Genomic DNA, 19,983 nt, shown 5'->3' on the forward strand with positions numbered 1-19,983 from the left:
AGGCATAGTTATTGGGACTTCAATCGCATGAGGAAAAAGTTCTTATTATCTAGCTCAACAATTTTTGCTTTACTATTAACTAGAGTGGGAAACAAATAGGAGGGCTAGTGATGTTAAAAATGTTATTTGAGTACCACCTTCTAAAATTTTCAATTATTAGAGCAATCACAATGGTGGAATTAAGAAAGTGTAATAAATGTTACTCGGTATAAATTAAATTCTTTTTCTTCAAATTCCTCTAATTTTGAAAGCAAATGAAATAGTTAAACATTTTAGAGATTAATTTCCCATGACTTCATTTATTTGAGTTCCAATTATAGGACTTGGTTGGTTTAGTGGTCCAAATCTCAAAGTTAATTTAAAATTTATCTACTCTACATTGTACCATTTTTTGAATTTCATTGTAATTTGTAACTTTTCCAAAGATAGAAGTTTTGAAAATTAGCCTTCCTCAACCAACTAAGGTTATGTAGAGTTTTGAACAACTTTTAGTTTTAGTTTGTCTATATTAGTAAGCATGTATACGTTCATTAGATTAGGAGATCAATTTGGCAAGGCTCTTAATAACTATCATATGATCTACTATACTATTACTCTATTAGACAATCCACTAATAATCAAAATACATGGACACCATTATTATCAATATTTATTGAATAAGCATGTATACGTTCATTAGATTAGGAGATCAATTTGGCAAGGCTCTTAATAACTATCATATGATCTGCTATACTATTACTCTATTAGACAATCCACTAATAATCAAAATTCATGGACACCATTATTATTAATATTTATTGAATAAGTAATTAAAGTTACATCCTTATAGATCTTTTGATTGGGCAGAAAATAATACACCCTAATAGAAAACTAATTAGGCAAGGTACGAATGTACACGATACCTTTCTATACAACAAATACACTACGAGATCCGTTTTTTAGAGGAATCATTTTTAAATGTAAGCTTGTCAAACCATATATATCAATGTATAACCTTTATTTTAATATATGTTTAGACAAACAAATTTAACATCTATTGTTCCATTCCATTCCATATGAGGTCATGTTCCCTTTTTCATCTTTTAATTGCAAAAAGTACTCCCTTCGTTTTATAAAATGTATTACTTTCATTTGCACAATTCATATATCATGTTTGACTTAATGTTTTTACTATTATAAAAATAAAAAAGTGTTATTATATAATACTTTTGAATATCATTAGACTAGCCACATTGTCTATTTTCATAAATTAACTTTGTCAGAATTTTTACTAATAGACAATGAAGCATATTAATGGTCAAAATTAACTTTCGGCAACTATATCGAGCAAACTAAACTTGTAGATGTTTTCATACCTGGTGCCTCATGGTATTTGAGATCATCAAAGTCATCGATTAAACTTGTATGAGTTGATGTTTTTAGTACAATGCAAATCATGTTCTTAAAAGCCTTGTGAACTTTGTTTTTCCATCAAAAATAGTTCACACTGTTAGAAGATAAGTCTAATAAGTGAATGCCAATTATTGATTTGATTACACAATGCTCATATAGGTCCAAACACTTGTGAACTCATATGGCTCTATGTGAGTAATTATTGTATTATTAGTGTAACTCATGGCTATAAATACAATGCCATAGAAGTAAGAATACAATGATAGCACTACAACAATTTCACCCATCTTCTTTCACTCTTTTACTCCTTTTATTAATCAAAACTTTTCTATCGGTAAATTCTTTAACACGTTATCAGCACCAGTTTTCAGTCAGGTATATTTATACCTACTTCTAAAAATTTATAACAAATAATACTATCTACTTCTAAATGTTTCGAGGAGTATGCTCTATAGTTGCCCATATTTGGGATCCTCTATAACAGAAACTCAAACATTTACTATATATACCTCAAAAACAACGGTGAAAGTTCTCTTACTTGTGAATTTACTACTATCATCTTTTGTTTATTCATGTTGATGTTTCTTTGTTTGATCCATGTTGATATTACATACTCATTTTACATGAATTTTTATCTTAGTTATTATAATTGCTAAGTAGTAGCTTTGCATGCATATTATTATTAACTAGATTAACAAAAAGATGCAGCCTTTTATACTTATTATTTTTCTTACTTTTACATACTTTTTGTGTTTCTTTCCGTTTTCGAACCCATGATCTTTTATAGATATTAGGGCTCTCGGACCACTATGGCTTGCATTCCCAGTGTGATAACCTTTTACAATTATAAATATATATATATGGACCATAATTTTATGCCAGTACGTTAGACTATTATATGATATTTTTACAGTTGCACAGAACAGTAACGGATAAACCTACCTCTATAAAAGACGGATTTTTCCCCCAATTTCACCACAAATCCCTTATCCCTTCCCACTTTTTATCCAAAAATCACCTAAAAAAAAATTCACCCCCTTCTTCTCCGATATGTTCCCCGACGACGGCAACCAAAACACCCAAAACACCCACAACTTCACTTTTGAGGAAGATTTAATGAAGATAAAACAATATTTCCTTCTAATTAGGGCGCTTGTAATTTTATTAGTAGCAATATTAATTTTTGTCATTATGTATAAGTAAAACTCACTTATTTTGTCGTTTTAGTATATTAAAAGCTTGTTTTTGTTTTATTATGTATGTTTGTTGTTATTAATCATCATTGTATAATATTACCGTTATCATTATAATTATTGTTACTACTGTCATTGTTGTCGTTTTGCTGTTTTTTTTTTGCAACTAACATGATTAATTTTTGTCTAATCATATAATTACTCACAATAATAAACCAAGGGGGAGAAAAGACTATATTATTTATGGTTTATTATTATTAAATTTAATTATCACGTGTCTTATTAACTTAATTATAAATATGGAAGAACTAAACATGTGAGTTGTACATATAATTTGTTATTATAAACTAATTATCACGAAATTTGTTGTAGCTAAAATGGGAGACCTTATGAAAAGACAGTTCAGCATCTTAGATTTATCTGGAAAGAAATTTCTGGAATGGAAAGTGGACGCAATGATGAATTTGAAAGCTCAAGGCTTAGAGCACACTGTTAAAGAAAATAAAAGTCCCTCTGGTCAAACAACTGATACTACCACTTCTGCAATGACTGTTGCAAAACCTGTTACAGAACAAGATAAGGCAAAAGCCTTAGTGTTGTTAAGGCATCATTTACATGAAGGCCTTAAAACTGAGTACATGATGGTTGAAGATCCCAAAGAATTATGGGATTGCCTTAATGAAAGATTTGGACACCACAAAAGGGTGCTCCTTCCTAAGGCATTATTTGACTGGACAAATTTACGGTTCCAGGATTTCAAATCTGTAATTGATTATAATTCAACCATACATGAGATAGTGTCTATATTGAGATACTGTGATCATCCAGTTTCGGATGAACAGATGATTGAAAAAACACTCACTACCTTTCATGCAAGTAACATACTGTTGCAAGAACAGTATCGTGAAAGAGGTTTTAAAAAGTTCAATGAATTAATGAGTGTATTGCTTGTTGCGGAACAAAATAGTGAACTTTTGTTGAAAAATCATAACCTGAGACCAACTGGGTCTTTGGCCACTCATCATGAGGCAAATGCAACAAATTCCTATCCACCCGAGTCAAATGCTACAAGAAGAGGTGGACGTGGAAATTACAATGGCTGTGGAAAAGGCCGTGGAAATTATCGCGTACGAGGCCGAGGACGTGGTAGAAACAATTTTCAAAGAAACAGTAATTTCAAAAATTTTGAAAAACAGAAGGGACAGTCATCTGGAAGCCACAAACAAACTCTTTCAAAAGGAAAAGACACATGTTACAGATGTGGCATGACAGGACATTGGGGACGTACTTGTCGTACGGCCAAACATTTGGTAGACCTTTACCAGGCTTCTGTAAAAGGCAAAGAGAAAAATGCAGAAGCAAATTATGTTAATGAAGAAAATGCTCCATGTCCTACCCTTGATGTGTCCGATTTCTTCATGGACAATGCTGAAACTGGGAATGATTTCATTCTTGGAGAAAACAACAATGCTTAGGTTCCCCATCTACTAATGTAACATATGCTATGTTTTAATGTATTTTCTTAGTTCCCTGTATTTTAAATTTCTAGTCATGTACTTTAAATCTTTATCAATAAAAGTTTGTATGATATTATTCTAAACTAATCTTAAATTTATTTTATGAAGATATGGATCTACCTGAAGTTAGTTCCGAATATCAATGCCTTTTGGACAGTGGAACAACACATACTATCTTAAAAGATAGAAAATATTTTTCACAACTAAAGTTGTTTCAAGCAAATGTAAACACCATTTCCGGGTCAGCTAAATTAATTGAAGGATCTGGAAAGGCTTGTATAATGCTTCCAAATGGAACAAAATTAATAATCAATAATGCTTTATATTCGAGTAAATCTCGAAGAAATCTCATAAGCTTTAAAGATGTACGCCAAAATGGCTATCATCTAGAAACAATGACGACAGATCAAAAAGAGTATATATGCCTCACGGCAGAAAAACATGGCAAGAAACATATATATGAGAAATTGCGAGCATACTCTTCGGGGTTATACCGTATAAACATACGACCCGTGGAAATAAATATGATATCTAACCAGAAGTTAGATGACAAACATTTGATTATTTTATGGCATGATCGTTTGGGACATCCAGCAACTGGGATGATGCAAAGAATAATAGCACATTCAGTTGGACATTCAATAAGAAATGTCAAAATTCCCCGATCAGATGAATTAACATGCTCTGCATGTTCACTTGGCAAATTAATAATAAGGCCATCTATGAAAAAAATTGCTACTGAATCTCCAAAATTCTTGGAAAGAATTCAGGGAGATATATGTGGGCCAATTAATCCAGCATGTGGACCATTTCGATATTTTATGGTTTTAATTGATGCCTCTACACGATGGTCACATGTTAGTCTACTTTCAAGTAGAAATGTTGCCTTAGCAAAATTACTTGCCCAAATCATCAAATTAAGGGCACAATTCCCAGATCATACAATAAAGAAAATAAGACTTGAAAATGCTGGGGAATTTTCATCCCAAACATTTAATGATTATTGTATGTCAATTGGAATTGATGTTGAACACCCAGTAGCTCATGTTCATACACAAAATGGTCTAGCTGAATCACTAATTAAGAGATTACAATTGATTGCAAGACCATTATTAATGAGGTCAAGATTGCCATCATCTGCTTGGGGACATGCTATAATACATGCAGCAGCGCTAATTAGATTGAGACCTACAACTTATCATAAATTCTCACCACTACAACTTGTTTGTGGTCGAGAACCAAGTATCTCACATCTAAAAATCTTTGGTTGTGTTGTATATGTTCCCATTGCTCCACCCCAACGAACAAAAATGGGTCCACAAAGAAGGCTGGGAATTTATGTCGGGTTTGAATCCCCCTCTATAATTAAATACCTTGAACCATTGACTGGTGACTTATTTACGGCTAGATTTGCGGACTGTCACTTTAATGAAACAGTATTCCCAGCCTTAGGGGGAGAGAAAGTGGACCCACATAAGAAAGAAATTGAACTCATTTGGAATGCAACACAACTGTTGATGTTAGACCCACGAACAAATATGTGTGAACAAGAAGTTAAGAAAATTGTTCATTTACAAAATGTTGCAAATCAATTGCCCGATGCATTTGTAGACACAAAGAAGGTGACAAAATCACATATACCAGCAGAAAATGCCCCTGCACGTATTGAAATCCCAACTGGTAATAAGGCCATAGAAAATGAATCTCAGGCACGCAGAAAGCGTGGAAGACCACTTGGTTCAAAAGATTCTAAGCCAAGGAAACTAAAAAGATTGGATGGAATAGAAAATGAGACTAATAATGTTCCCCCATCAGAAGGTCAAGAAAGACCAAATGTGGATGAAAGTAAAGAAAATGATGATAATCCAAAAGGGGACGAACAAGAAGACAACCCTACGGGGAATGAACAAGATGTTCAAAACATCGATAACAATGAAATTTCAATGAATTACGTCTCTACAAAGACTCAGTGGAATAGGAAAGATGTTATCGTTAATGAAACATTTGCAAATTCCATCGCAATCGACATCGTGTCTGATGAAAATGATGTTGAACCAAGAACTGTAGAAGAATGTCGACGTAGGAGTGATTGGCCAAAGTGGAAGGAGGCAATGCTGGCTGAGTTAAAGTCACTTGAAAAACGAGAAGTTTTTGGGAAAATAACCCTTACATCAGCAGGTGTAAAACCCGTTGGATACAAATGGGTATTTGTAAGAAAACGTAATGAGAAAAATGAAATAGTTAGATACAAGGCAAGACTTTTAGCCCAAGGATTTTCTCAAATTCCAGGGATTGATTATGAAGAAACATATTCTCCAGTGGTTGATGCAACTACATTAAGATTTCTGGTAAGTTTGACAGTCACAAAAGGACTGCAAATGCGATTAATGGATGTAGTGACTGCGTATTTGTATGGGTCACTCGATACGGACATTTACATGAAAGTCCCCGAAGGACTAAAACTACCAGAAAACCACAAGCCTAGACAACTGCTTTCCATAAAACTAAAAAGGTCACTTTATGGATTGAAACAATCTGGAAGGATGTGGTACAACCGCCTGAGTGAATACCTTATGAGAGAAGGATTCAAAAACAACCAAGTTAGTCCCTGTGTTTTCATAAAGCGATCACAATCAGGATTCGCTATCATTGCAGTTTATGTTGATGATTTAAATATCATCGGAACCCCAAATGAACTCGAGAAAACTGCAAAATACTTGATGAAAGAATTTGAGATGAAAGACCTTGGGAAAACTAAATTTTGCCTTGGACTACAAATTGAGCACTTGAGTCATGGCATTTTTGTCCATCAATCAAACTATACAGAAAGAGTTTTGAAACGTTTCTTCATGGACAAAGCAACCCCAACCAACTTCCCAATGGTTGTTCGTTCTTTGAATATGAAAAATGATCCATTCAGACCCCGAGAAGAAAATGAAGAGATTCTGGGTCCAGAAGTACCATACTTAAGTGCAATTGGAGCCTTAATGTACTTAGCTAACAATACTAGACCCGACATAGCTTTCTCTGTGAATTTGTTAGCCAGGCACAGCAATGCACCAACATATAGGCATTGGAAGGGAGTTCGACACTTACTCCGGTACCTACGAGAGACACAAGACCTTGGTTTATATTACCAACCAAAACAAGATGCTGCTCTCATTGGGTATGCAGACGCTGGATACTTATCAGATCCTCAAAATGCCAAGTCACAAAATGGATATGTATTCACTTATGGCGGCACTGCAATATCATGGAAATCAACAAAGCAGACATTGACCGCGACATCATCAAATCATGCAGAGTTGATAGCCCTCTATGAAGCAGGACAGTAATGTGTGTGGCTGAGGTCGATGATCAGTAATATCCAAAAGGAGTGTGGAATGAACGCAATAACAGAAGACCCAACCATCATATTTGAAGACAATACAGCATGTATCGCTCAAGTAACTGAAGGATATATTAAAGGAGATAAAACGAAACATATTGCCCCAAAACTGTTCTTCACACATGATCTGCAAAAGGACGAGGAAATAAATATCCAGCAAATTCAGTCTTGTGAAAATCTTGCCGACCGTTTCACCAAATCACTTCCTTCGAAGAAATTTGAACAGTTAGTTCACAAAATCGGAATGCGACATCTTCGTGAACTATGCTGAGATCAGGGGGAGTATATGTACTGCACTCTTTTTCCCTTCGATCAGGTTTTTATCCCACCGGGTTTTTCCTGACAAGGTTTTTAACGAGGCAGTATACTAAAGCATATAATACAATAATATTGGTGTACTCTTTTGGCTATGGGTCTTATCCCATAAAGTTTTACCTAACAAGATTTTTAGTGGCATTCAAGGGGGAGTGTTAGAAGATAAGTCTAATAAGTGAATGCCAATTATTGATTTGATTACACAATGCTCATATAGGTCCAAACACTTGTGAACTCATATGGCTCTATGTGAGTAATTATTGTATTATTAGTGTAACTCATGGCTATAAATACAATGCCATAGAAGTAAGAATACAATGATAACACTACAACAATTTCACCCATCTTCTTTCACTCTTTTACTTCTTTTATTAATCAAAACTTTTCTATCGGTAAATTCTTTAACACATACAATTTTGTCACCTCTCCCTATTTTCACCCAACTTTCTTCAAAAAATGAAATATAACCGGTATACATGGGCCCCACCACAAGAGCCGTTGTGGAGGTAAAGCAACCAATAAGACAGTGCCAGGTTGGAAAAACTAACTGGAGTAAAAACATGACACGTAACCCTATGTTTGTTGACTGGCTTTAATACACTTTTGTATTTGTGGTACAAGTTGCTAACGTACGCCGCGGTGACACTTTTAAAGTCGGTGACTGCACATGTGGGCCCCAATGTCAAGAAATCCGTTGACTTTTTTGGGCGTAATAAATCAGCTACTTAAGTGTTAAGTGGAGTGGAGTGGAGTATTGTTTAATTAGTGTGTCACATACGTGCGGTATTCTCAAGTGTCGCAAGTCACAAGCCTATATTGATATTAGCATTTGATTTTTTAATTAATAAAAAAATTATGTAAAATTAGGAGTTAATTAAATAATGATAATGATGGGATTTTAATCATATTATAATAAAAGGTTTGGGATTGAGATGTGACATAAGATTAAGCTATTATTGCTCAAGAAACTAGATCTCATCACCTTTTGAATTTGTGGTGTTGTAATTATGGCATTTACTTTACCACCATGATGATACATTGATACTACAGGTTATTACTAAAAGAGAAATGCCCTAAATATATATAGTCCCTACTCTATATCAGTAATATCACTAATTCACTCTACGTATTAATTACTTTGTTTTAAAGAGATAGGAGGCTAGTAGCTAGAACACTTGACTAGTTTTTCGACTTTCAGTTGTGATGTTAGGGTTCAAATTTCTGTAAGTTTATTATAAAAGGGATTTTCCTAAATCCCCCCTCTTAGGATGGGATTTTCCTAAAAAGTTACTTGAACTTGTAATTTTAAGAGAGTTTTGCTTCTTAGAAAATGTACATATATAACTAATTAATATTCGTGATTAAATGAGTTATTTTATTGTGACTAATTACGTGATATTACTCTGAGGCTACAAGAATACTAATCCAAAACAATAATTATTTATCGCATAAACATTACAAAATGTATTATATACATCAAACCTTCTAATCAACAACACAATACAACGCTACTTTTACTTTTACACTAGACTAGAAACTAGGTCACATAACCTTAGCTTCCTCATTAAAACTTCCCCAACGTTTTTTTACAACGGGCAAATAGCTTAGTGACTTAGTGAATACTACATAAAAAATTAAAAGCAATACCAAATCCTAATCGAAAATAAGTGGAGGCTCTTTTGTTTTATACTTTAATTAAAATCATCTTGAAATTTAACTTTAAACAAAATATATTAAAAGTTATATTTTGGAAAACTCAGAAACTACATAATTACAATAAAAACAACCTTCAAAGTATAATACTTAGATCCCAAATACTTGGAGAAGTTAAATAGTAACTTAAATAGGCAAACATTTTTCCTAAAGCATCAATATAAACACATTTGCAATGCTCTAAACACTTGTTTTCTTGCTGGTTTTACTGGGTTTTTGATATGCTCGATCAAAGCGTTTCTTTTATTTTCTTTTCCATTTTTTTGGTTTTAAAGGTTCATTCTTTAAGTTTATAGTAGTATTAAACTTTTTGAAAATAGGGAAAGTGAGGAATTTTTGCATGCTTTTGAGGCACATGCAAATGATAACAATAACAACTTTAGCTTTATTTCATGGGGCTATGAAAAAAAAAAGCAAAAAGAAAAGAGGATGTGCCTGGTGCCTAGGGATCCGGGGAGACAGAAAAGGAAGAAAATACACCAACAATTTTTAGCTAGTGGAGTTCTTGTCTTTCTATGAATTGCCAACACCATGAGAAAAATGAGCCCTAATCTTGGACCCATTATTGTAGAATATTTGGCTTCAATTTTCAAGTTGTAGTGCTAATCACAATAGCAAAGTATTGCAATTTGATGATATGTCATTTGAAGTTGGTTTCGAAGAGGGCCCAAAGGGCTAAAGTCATTCTAAATAATACTCGCATGCAAATGTATATCATATGTTTGAAATGTACGAAGTACTATGTTCTTTTTAAATTGATTTTATGGGTGATCTAGTAAAACATGTACAATTAATGTTGAATGTTATATTGAGCCGAAAATTGAAATTCAATACTATTTCCTTAATAATATTTAGGGGAATCAGCTTTAAAATTATTATTTTGTTTTCTTTGATAGATCAATGTTCTTTTATTAATTTTGCCGGTTGCTACATGAATTATTGACTATGTATATAAGTATATCATAGAATAGTACTTAGTATATACAATATATGCATATGCCTCGCCAAAAAAGGAATCTACTCAAGTAAAAGGAAAGAAATAACTAATTCATTCAAACATCAATCAATATACTCGTAATAGGTTAATTTCTTTGCATGCAAGATTTGTGATTAAATGTCGTCTATAATTTACAATTCTCATCAACATTAAAAAAGACACACCAATACGGTCGTTTTATCTCTACAAACCCTAACTAGAAAAATGAGTGGGAGAACCGGATAATGTCCCCCTAAGCCCAATCTTCCCTACCGGACTACCCCTACTCATTTGGTCAATGTCCACATGTAGTCCATTTCGTATTCGTCTAAACAACCAATCATTGAAATTTGGATGCAATAAACTACTTGTATAATTCATAGTCATCCGCATGAAAACAGCTAGGACGATCAAAATAATTCCCATTAACAAAGATTGAGAATGGACTTAAAAATTATGATAATATGCTTTCATGAATCTGTTTGGTCCTTTGAATGATAATAGAGATCACTTCTTTTCAACTATTATTGTCTTTTTGTTGGTAAACAAATGTCTTAATCTAATCTTTCTTTATTTCATTTTCTTGTGTGCTTAGTGATGTTTGAATGTACAGTCATAATATCATTAAATTACATGCACTCAATGACGGAAATCAAATGCTGGTTACATTATTACCCTTATATATGCTCTATAATAGAATAGACGGGTCAACCAGTGTCGTTTTTTGTGTTGTGTAAAACTGTAGAACTACTCAAACCGTCAAACAATCAATATAAAAATGGACCACCAAGCGGGGACCTAGTCAGCTACGTACATATTGACTCACAGAGGCATAAATGGAGTACTTGGTATATGTGTTAAATATAACAAGGACATCGGTTTGAATTGTCAGAAACACCAACAAAGAGCAGCAAAGTTTTAGAGTAATTGTAGTAGAAAAGACAAATTGGGGTTGCAGCTTATATATGCGCCTCTTTAATTTCCTCTCTTGGTTAGCCTCTTGTAAGATCATAAATTTTGGCATTATAATTTTAAAATTTAAGGGGATTTTTCTTCACCAAAATAAATTGATTTACTCATAATTCATAATTAATACACCAACAATAATCAGCATTATATAGTGTCATTAGACTGATTAAGTATTTAAGTAGTTCAAGTATTGGCAACTATTTTCTTAGGATAATGCCCTTTCAATCCGGATCAAATGTTTTAACCTTACACTATAATACTATATATTCTCCTACCGCATCGAATGACCATTTATTATGGTTAACATTTTGTTGTGGTCAGACATCATGTTGTTTTTCGATAATTATTAAAATTACTAATTATGTTTTATCCCATACAATAAATTTGATCCCAAATTTTTGCTATCACTTTAAAACATAATAAAAATAGACGGAATCACCACCTTTTAAAACCAATTCAATAATTGTTGTTTTTATATTACAGTAAGATTCTATAATCTTGAATTTTTTTAATGAAACATTTAAGGTTGAAGACATATTGCAGGCCCACATTTTCCTGCTTTGAGAAGAGACTATGGGCCAGTGCCCACTGCCCAGTGGGCCACAAAGTCCAATTTTCAGTCTCACAATGAGCTCATGTTATATATGGTCTTGTCAACACAGTTTGCATCCACACCTTTGTCTTTCTTCTTGTTGCATTTTTAAAAAATTTGGGGCACTTGCACTTCCAAAGATCTCATGCTACAGCTATTTGTTGATTTCATTTTACAAGACATCAAAAGGTCCAAATTTTTCCATGATATGTTATATGATTTAACGTGAAGGTACACTTATACGCAGTAATTTCTCTGTTTATATTTACTTGTAACTCACCATTTTGACACACATTTTAAAAGATATAGGTTAGTTCCCGTGCCATGCACGGTAATTTTCAATAACCATTATTAAACTACGATTATAATATGTTTTTTTTTTATAAACATTCTAAATATATAGTTGACAAATTTTGATTATAATAAAGGATTACAAAAGATATTTTAGATATAAAATGATGTAGAATGATTAAAATTATGTTAATAATTTTTTTATAGCTATATAAATATTTGTGTTAAACATATGTCATATCTTTTTTCATTTTAAGTAATTATATTGTATAAGATTAGGGAATTATTTTTGTATAAGATTTGTTTGTTTAATTGAATTTCATTCACGAAAAAAAAAAAAAAAAAACAAACTAAGGACACACCAGTAGATGACACGTGTCATTACTGGTGTGTCTTTTAGTATATTGTTATTGATGTTAGATTATGTAAACGAACAATGGGGAAAAAAAAAATTCACCATTGATAGGAAGAAAGTGATAAGTTATTACAATTTAAATTTTATAGCTTAATTTGTCCATTTACCTAGTTTAATCAATTCTTCAGATAGTGCGTCAATAAAGTGTGTTGCAAGCATAAAAAAAAAAACAGAGGAAGTATAAACTAAGCCAATATGTATCCAAAAGTTACTACAATATTAAGTAAGATGATAGGTTTAACTACAACACCTAGCATATGGAATCAGTTAAAAGTATTATTAATGGTTGAATTTGTGCATTGGCAAAAGTGATTAAAAAAACGTGTCAATTAAAAAGGAATGGAGGAAGTATATACTCCTAACATGTTAATGTTTATTCTTTTTCTATAAATTATTTAACTAAGCTCTTATATATGTATAATCTTACAAAAGAAAACTTCTGTTTCTCTATAAATTTATGGAGTTGAGTGATTCGTTTTATTTTTAGATGGAAATCACCTCATAAAAATCAATTGGAAATACTAAATGTCCCCAAATTTTTAGTTTTTTGTTTGTTTGTCAATAAATTATTATAAAACATTGTCAAGCAGAACACGGTACTCTCTATAATCAATTCACAACCTAAGTCCAATTTATGGTGTGTTCTATTCACCTAATTTTCACTAACTTAAACTTATTTTATCTAAACTTAATTGAACTTATCTAAACTTAACTTATCAAAACTTACTATACCTTATTAAAACTTATTTTAATTGTAATTTATATTCCGTGTTTGATAACTCTTAACGTAACTTATTTTTTTCTTATTTGAAATTAATTTATTACACTTGAAATAAGGCTCGATCACCCCAATGTCTCAAAAAATCCTCTATCCTGAAGTACCAGCCCAGCAGTTCATCCAATTTCCAACATTTATTTGGTAAAAAAAACAAAAAAAACAAAAAAAAAAAAACCAACATTTATCACTCGTATATTTAGGGTTCTAGAGATCCTCGAAAAAAAAAACAGAAGGGGGTTCTAGAGAATAAATTAAAAAAGGAAACTTGATGAAGCTTTCTTAAGAAATTCTTCCGAGTTATCTAAACCCACAAGTAAACAGAGGAGAGAGAAAGAGAGAATTAGGAAAGTAAAGTTCATCTTCTTTAACAATTCTTTCTACTTTCTTCAACCTATGATTCTTTGATAATTCTTCGATTGAGCTATTTATCTCCCCAATTGCCGAAATCGAGTTCGTTTCAGATCTTTCTTCAAACGAAAGGTTTGTTCTTTAATTTGATTTAGATTTAGAATTGCAATATTTTTTTTTAATGGAGTTATTGATCTGGGTATTACATGTTTCCCGATTATTATGATCTTGGTGAAGCATTGATATTCCTATACTTACTGTTATTCATTGCTTAAGTTTGATTTTTCTGGATGAATTTCAGCATTAATGATTTATTTGATTCCTTGTTGTAACTAGGGTTTTATTCGATTGCTTAATTGGAAATTTTTAGGGTTTCTATGTTAAAGAATTCCCCATATTATTGCTGAATTTGTGGTTTAATTTTGTAATTGAATTTATAATTTTGCCCCCTAGAAAGACAGAATTGCTTGCTGCTTTCAAAATGTACGGCTTCGTGTCATTTGAATTTGTTTTTGTTTTTTTTTTTTTTTTTTTTGACTTATGTTTGAACTAGAATTGAGGATTTTCTTTTTAAAATTCTATTCTAATATATAAATTTATCTATGATTGGTTATTAATCAGGTAAAAAGGCATGTTTAAAGCTACCGATAATCAATTGTTATCATTATGTATGTTTCTGTTGCTGAATTGAGTAGGAAGGGTAAAAAAATTAATGTAATTTAAATGCTAAACATTTGAAGATGTTAAATACAGGCTTGGCTCAAGTTTGAGTAACTTGGTTTACCTGAGTTATTTTATTAGGGGTTACCCGAGTTATTCACTAGGGGTTATTCACTAGGGGAGTTATTTAAGGAGTTCAGGGTTAGGGGTTACTTGAGTAATTCGGTTAGGAGTTACTCGAGTTACACGAGTAACATGGTTAGGAGTTATTTAAGAAGTTCGGTCAGGGGTTACTCGATTAATTCGGTCATGAGTAATTCGGTCAGGGGTCACTTAAGGTTTCAGTTAGGGGTCACTTGAGGGGTTACTCAGTTAGGGGTTACTCGAGGGGTTCGGTCATGGATTACCCGAGGGGCAACTTGAGAGTAACCCTTGACGGAGCAACTCAAGTAACCCCTGACCGAGAAACTCCAACTCGAGTAACTCCGGCAACTCGAGTAATCCCTGACGGAGTAATTCGAGTAACCCCTGCTGCACAGTACAGCAGGCAGCATACAAAAAATTGTGCTTGAGTTAAAGTAATGATTTCGATAACATTAAATCTTGTTTTAAGCGTATATGTTGTGCTTTGCATATGAATTGTTTTCCGAATCATTTTGGGACTAAGGCGTTGTTGTAGTAGTAGTTCAAATATTGATTTTTCTCACACTTCTTGATTTCAACCCTGCTGAGTGCTGACTTAACTCATTAAGTACTTTGAGACTGAGCTTTGACTTAGCCGGGTGAGTTGGTTCATTTAGGCTCTTTATCCCCTGTGGCTGCATGTGTCTGGAATTTCTGACATTTGCGCAAAATGTAATTTGCTTAATTGACATTCCTGCACTTAATCTAAAACGTGATAGTTGATACAAATTAATTTCAACTGTGACCAAATTTTCACAGAAACAATGACAACGCAATAGGCAGAACAACTGCTCCTCACCGGAACTGTAGTTACTGTCTTCCTGATTTTTCTAGACTTGAGTTGCTTGAGATTAGTTGATATTAACATGATTAGAGAATAGAAGGTTAAAGATAGGTGATGGGAGTCATTCTTATGTGGAGAGAAGTTCTGTTTTAATTTTAATTGGTGTTGTTGTTGTTGTATTTTTAGATATCTGTTTAGACGTTTACCAGATAAAGCTTTCACAATGAAATTATTACTGTATAAGTACTGGAGTACTCATAGTATATTATATTCCTATTTTGAATTTTGAGCTCTAGGCATCTTTAGTTTCATGATTATGTATAGCTAAGTTCTCGAATTTTGCAATTCTAGGTTTTGCTCATACGCTAAATGAACTTTGATTCACCCCTAGCTTGGAAACGCAGAAGACTGACCAACATTGACCCAATGGACGCAGAGGCAGCTAGAGCTAAGCTAGAAGCTGCAAAAGAAAAATATGGCAGGGAAATTCATGTCTTCGAAACTTCAACACAATCAACAGCGTCTCAATCACCACCTGAGGCAGCTAATACTGAGGAAACAGATGATTTTTACGAGTTTACCGCTGCGGATTACCATCTCCTCTTGGCAACCAAGAAAGAAGACAAATACTTGAAGACCAGAAAAATACGAGAAGCAGAGACAGCAGCCCGCAGGTCAAAGATTACCAAAGCTGTAATTCAGATACGCTTTCCAGATGGTCATACTTTAGAGGCTACATTTCACCCATCAGAGCCAATACAGAGCATCTTTGATCTTCTGAAGAAAGTACTTGCAAGACCTGAATTTCCCCATTATTTGTATACCACCCCACCAAAGAAGCAAATAAAGGACACCAGTCAAGACTTCTTTACTGCTGGTTTCATTCCTGGTGCAATTGTGCATTTTTCATACGACTTGCTGAAGGATGATGTTGCTAATTCAGGTCCATTTCTTCAAGAAGATGTGATGTCTCTAAAGGGCTTGGAGCGTGTACCAGAACCAAAGAAAGAACCCACCGAATCAACTTCTGAGAATGCAACTGTAAATGATCCTCTTGCTGTTCCTGAGCGCAAACAAACTGACAAAAAGGCTATTAAGCCAAAGTGGCTGAAGATGTGACGGCTGACATATGTGAAGCTCTGCGTAATCCTTAGATGATATAACAGGAAGGTGCATGATCTGTATTTCGTGGTTTTAAACATCAGTCAATTTATAACTTTTTATTTGTTGTAATTTTTTTTGTTGGTTACTATAAGCTTCAGTCAATGAACATTTAAAATACCAGTAATTTTTTGTTGTTCATGCTCTGAGCTTGTGGCTTGATGTTAATTACTGTTTTATACGAAGTATCATGTAACTGTCTATTGCTATGCATCGTCTTCCTTGCTGAAAATGCTTGTAACACCAACTAAAGCAATAAAATTCAATTGGAGTTGATCAAAACTGGTTAATATGATACAGGGAATATATCTATACTTCGTATTTGTTATATGTATATGGTTTAATGTATGTGCTGCTATCTTGTGAGGAAAAACCATGGTATTCTGTAGAGATAGCATGCTATCAAATTACCTTAATAATTTTAAATATACATTGGACGTTGCATATATTATCTTATGGGTTGTATACAAATTACCTTAATAATAATCTCATACATGAGTCCAACAGACCATATATGATAACAACTTAAGTTAAATCTCCAACAGAGCATATTTTTGTTACAGTATAACAATCCAACCCTCAAGTTATTGTTCATATTCTTGTACAAGTAATAATCTATATAAACTTAAGTGATTAATCCCTGACTGAAGCAATTAACTGATCCGAGAGCTTATAATCAGCTTCAACACTAAAAAGCCCAGAAAAGACAGGAGGAGGTATACTAACTCCGGCGGCACTAAACGCAGAGTTACAGGCACCAAGCTTGGGAAAAATGACATTAGTAATAGTAGACCTAGCATCATTAAATCTCCTCTGAGCAGCTTGTACTTGCACTGTACCACCTGCAGATATAATAGCCTGAATCAAAGGGTTAATAGAAAAGAGGGTGGTTCTTGTTTTTGGGTCTGTTTGAACATCGTCGAGAATCTTGTTCACGTCTTGCTCGAGCCTCAAAGCATCGCTATCCCCGCATCCAAGCATCTCTTGTATGACATCTCCTTCCGTTTGAGCACCTCTGCCATCGCTCTTTATGCAGCTAATGCATACGTTTGGAGCGAATGTTGCACCGCACATTCTGTAGACTAGTGGATCATTGTCACCACCATGTGTGAGAGATATTATGCTAAGTAGAGAAATTACTATTAGTGTCGATATTATGGTGTTTTGGTTGGAACAAGCCATTGTATATCGTACTTTAAATATGTATGGTTTGTTTTGCAATGTTTGTGAGAGTAAGTTGGGACTCTTATGAGGTATATATATACTTGATTTTGTTAGGATATTTTAGGAGAATATCTTTTGATTTATCTTAATTGATTATTTCCTTGTTTATAGGATTAGTTTGTCACTAGAGGTTAGAACTAAAATCTATTTTTATAATTTGTACATTTTTTAAAAAATGGATAAATATAAATAAGAATTATGCACCTTGTACAAAAATATCTGTATTTTTAACATTTTATTTTCATCAAAATTATGATATAATTCCTGTTCAACGTCGTGTAATACATGTTTCAATGTAGGAGTCTATTTATTAGTGTGCTACTTAAAATTATTTCATTTTTTAAGAATAAATTGATAGATTGTAGTTGTAATGTAGAAGTTTCTAATATTTAAATTTCAAAATTATTATATATGATAGCTCCAAAAAAAAGAAAAAAAAAAGAAAGAAGATGACATCATCCTTGCATTTAAGAAGAAATTTTTTATTATGAGAGTGACATGTGGACAGTGATGACGTCAGCAACGTTTTGTTTTAGTAATAGTTAATAGATTTTTGGATGAATAATTTGTATGTATATATGATTGAATGGAAGAGAATATGGGTAGGGCTTTTGAGCCCTTACCAATTTCTACAGTATTTGATGCTTATATACACGATTGTATATATCATTACTCTTATTGTATTTGTACAACCGTAAAATATAACTCTTACTTATTTACAACTATAAAGATAAAAAAGAGAGCTATAACTAGTTAATAATGTAGAGGTGTTTAGCATTCACTTGTTTTTTACTCGTAACACTTAATTTTGTTATATTTTTAGACAACAATTTTAATTTTTCTTGTCCGTTTCCAATGCCTCAACATCACAAATTTGCCTTTTCGAGTATCATTCTAGAAAACTTCTTTGAGTGGCATTTGATCGAAATCTTCCGTATGATAGCCATTTGAGGAAAATGCAGACGACATGCACAATATTACTTGCAAGTGAAAGCAATGCAAACACTCCTTACAAATGTGCTGTCAAATAATGGAAACGATGATTTAAATAGAAACTCATAACGGGGAGAAAATAACCATCGGACCACTAGCTAAAACCACAACCTTTCTTTAATTAGTAATCACCGATGAAATAAGTGGGTAAACAAACCAATTTCTGTAAATAACACTAGAGTTAACACGAACATAAGAAAACTGTTTTCGAACAACAATTCTCCATAATTAAATCAATCACTAGCGTGTTACTTAGCATATTCTTCACACACATGCAATTGATGTACGTTCTAAAACCAACGGTTCTTCCTTAACAATTTGGTCCTCTCGAGAGGCTCGTTTTTCGTCTCAGGCTTATGCATGTACATATTTTTTTTGAACGGGGGATTATGCATGTACATTATTGTTATTTCCTAACGCCAAAAAGAAATATGAAATCATGCACGCATATACCAAATAATAAAGAAACTTCAAATATTTAAAAATCCACTAATCGGATCCAACCGAATCTCTGGATCTCAAAAACAAGATACAGAAGATCCAGATCCGATCCATCAAAATGGATCTAAATTAATTGAATCCGCTAGATTCGAAAATCGAATATTCAGATCAATCCTCTATAACAAATCAATGTAGAATCTATAGTGCTACCTCTAATTCAAATATTAGAGATTAGATAATACTTCGTACCCGTCTAAAAAAAAATGCTTCGTATATCTCTTGGTATTTATGTTAGTAATTATTGTATCCTATTAAGAATTTAGGATCCATATTAGGTCATCTTTGATATTATCTTTTGTAATCGATTACTAATTTATTATTACATTATATGATATGATACTGTATCTAATTAAATTACCAAAAATAATTGAATACGATAATTACATTGATACGAAGAGATATGTCATATCAACTACACAATCATAGCCAGATCAATGCATTGTTGCCCACAAATAGTACATCCAACATATCGTTCCACTCTTCCCAACTCGATTTTGTCACCAAAATGGAACTTATAGACCTTAAAATTCAATCTAGTAGCCATCAATATCATAATCACCATCTTTTTTGATGCCAGACTTATTCTTTTC

General features: G+C 32.9%; 2 protein-coding genes across 3 annotated transcripts; both read left to right on the plus strand.

The window, feature by feature from the left end:
- The first annotated feature begins 2,962 nt into the window (after positions 1–2,962).
- On the plus strand, positions 2,963–4,060 carry LOC110734617. Its single transcript, XM_021914776.1, has one exon. It carries the CDS (start codon positions 2,963–2,965, stop codon positions 4,058–4,060), a length of 1,098 nt encoding a protein of 365 aa, XP_021770468.1.
- A 9,596-nt stretch (positions 4,061–13,656) lies between these two features.
- LOC110734404 (plant UBX domain-containing protein 1-like) lies at positions 13,657–16,907 on the plus strand. Of its 2 annotated transcripts, none has more exons than XM_021914551.1 (2): positions 13,657–14,019; positions 15,906–16,907. In XM_021914551.1, exon 2 carries the CDS (start codon positions 15,941–15,943, stop codon positions 16,631–16,633), a length of 693 nt encoding a protein of 230 aa, XP_021770243.1. In that variant the 5' UTR covers positions 13,657–14,019; positions 15,906–15,940; the 3' UTR covers positions 16,634–16,907. The 2 variants fall into 2 exon arrangements, with proteins under 2 accessions (XP_021770243.1, XP_021770242.1); XM_021914550.1 differs by having other exon boundaries at positions 13,659–14,019; positions 15,866–16,907.
- Positions 16,908–19,983: the final 3,076 nt, after the last annotated feature.

Source organism: Chenopodium quinoa, unplaced genomic scaffold (genome assembly GCF_001683475.1).
Source record: "Chenopodium quinoa cultivar QQ74 unplaced genomic scaffold, ASM168347v1, whole genome shotgun sequence".
NCBI classification, from domain to species: Eukaryota; Viridiplantae; Streptophyta; class Magnoliopsida; order Caryophyllales; family Amaranthaceae; genus Chenopodium; species Chenopodium quinoa.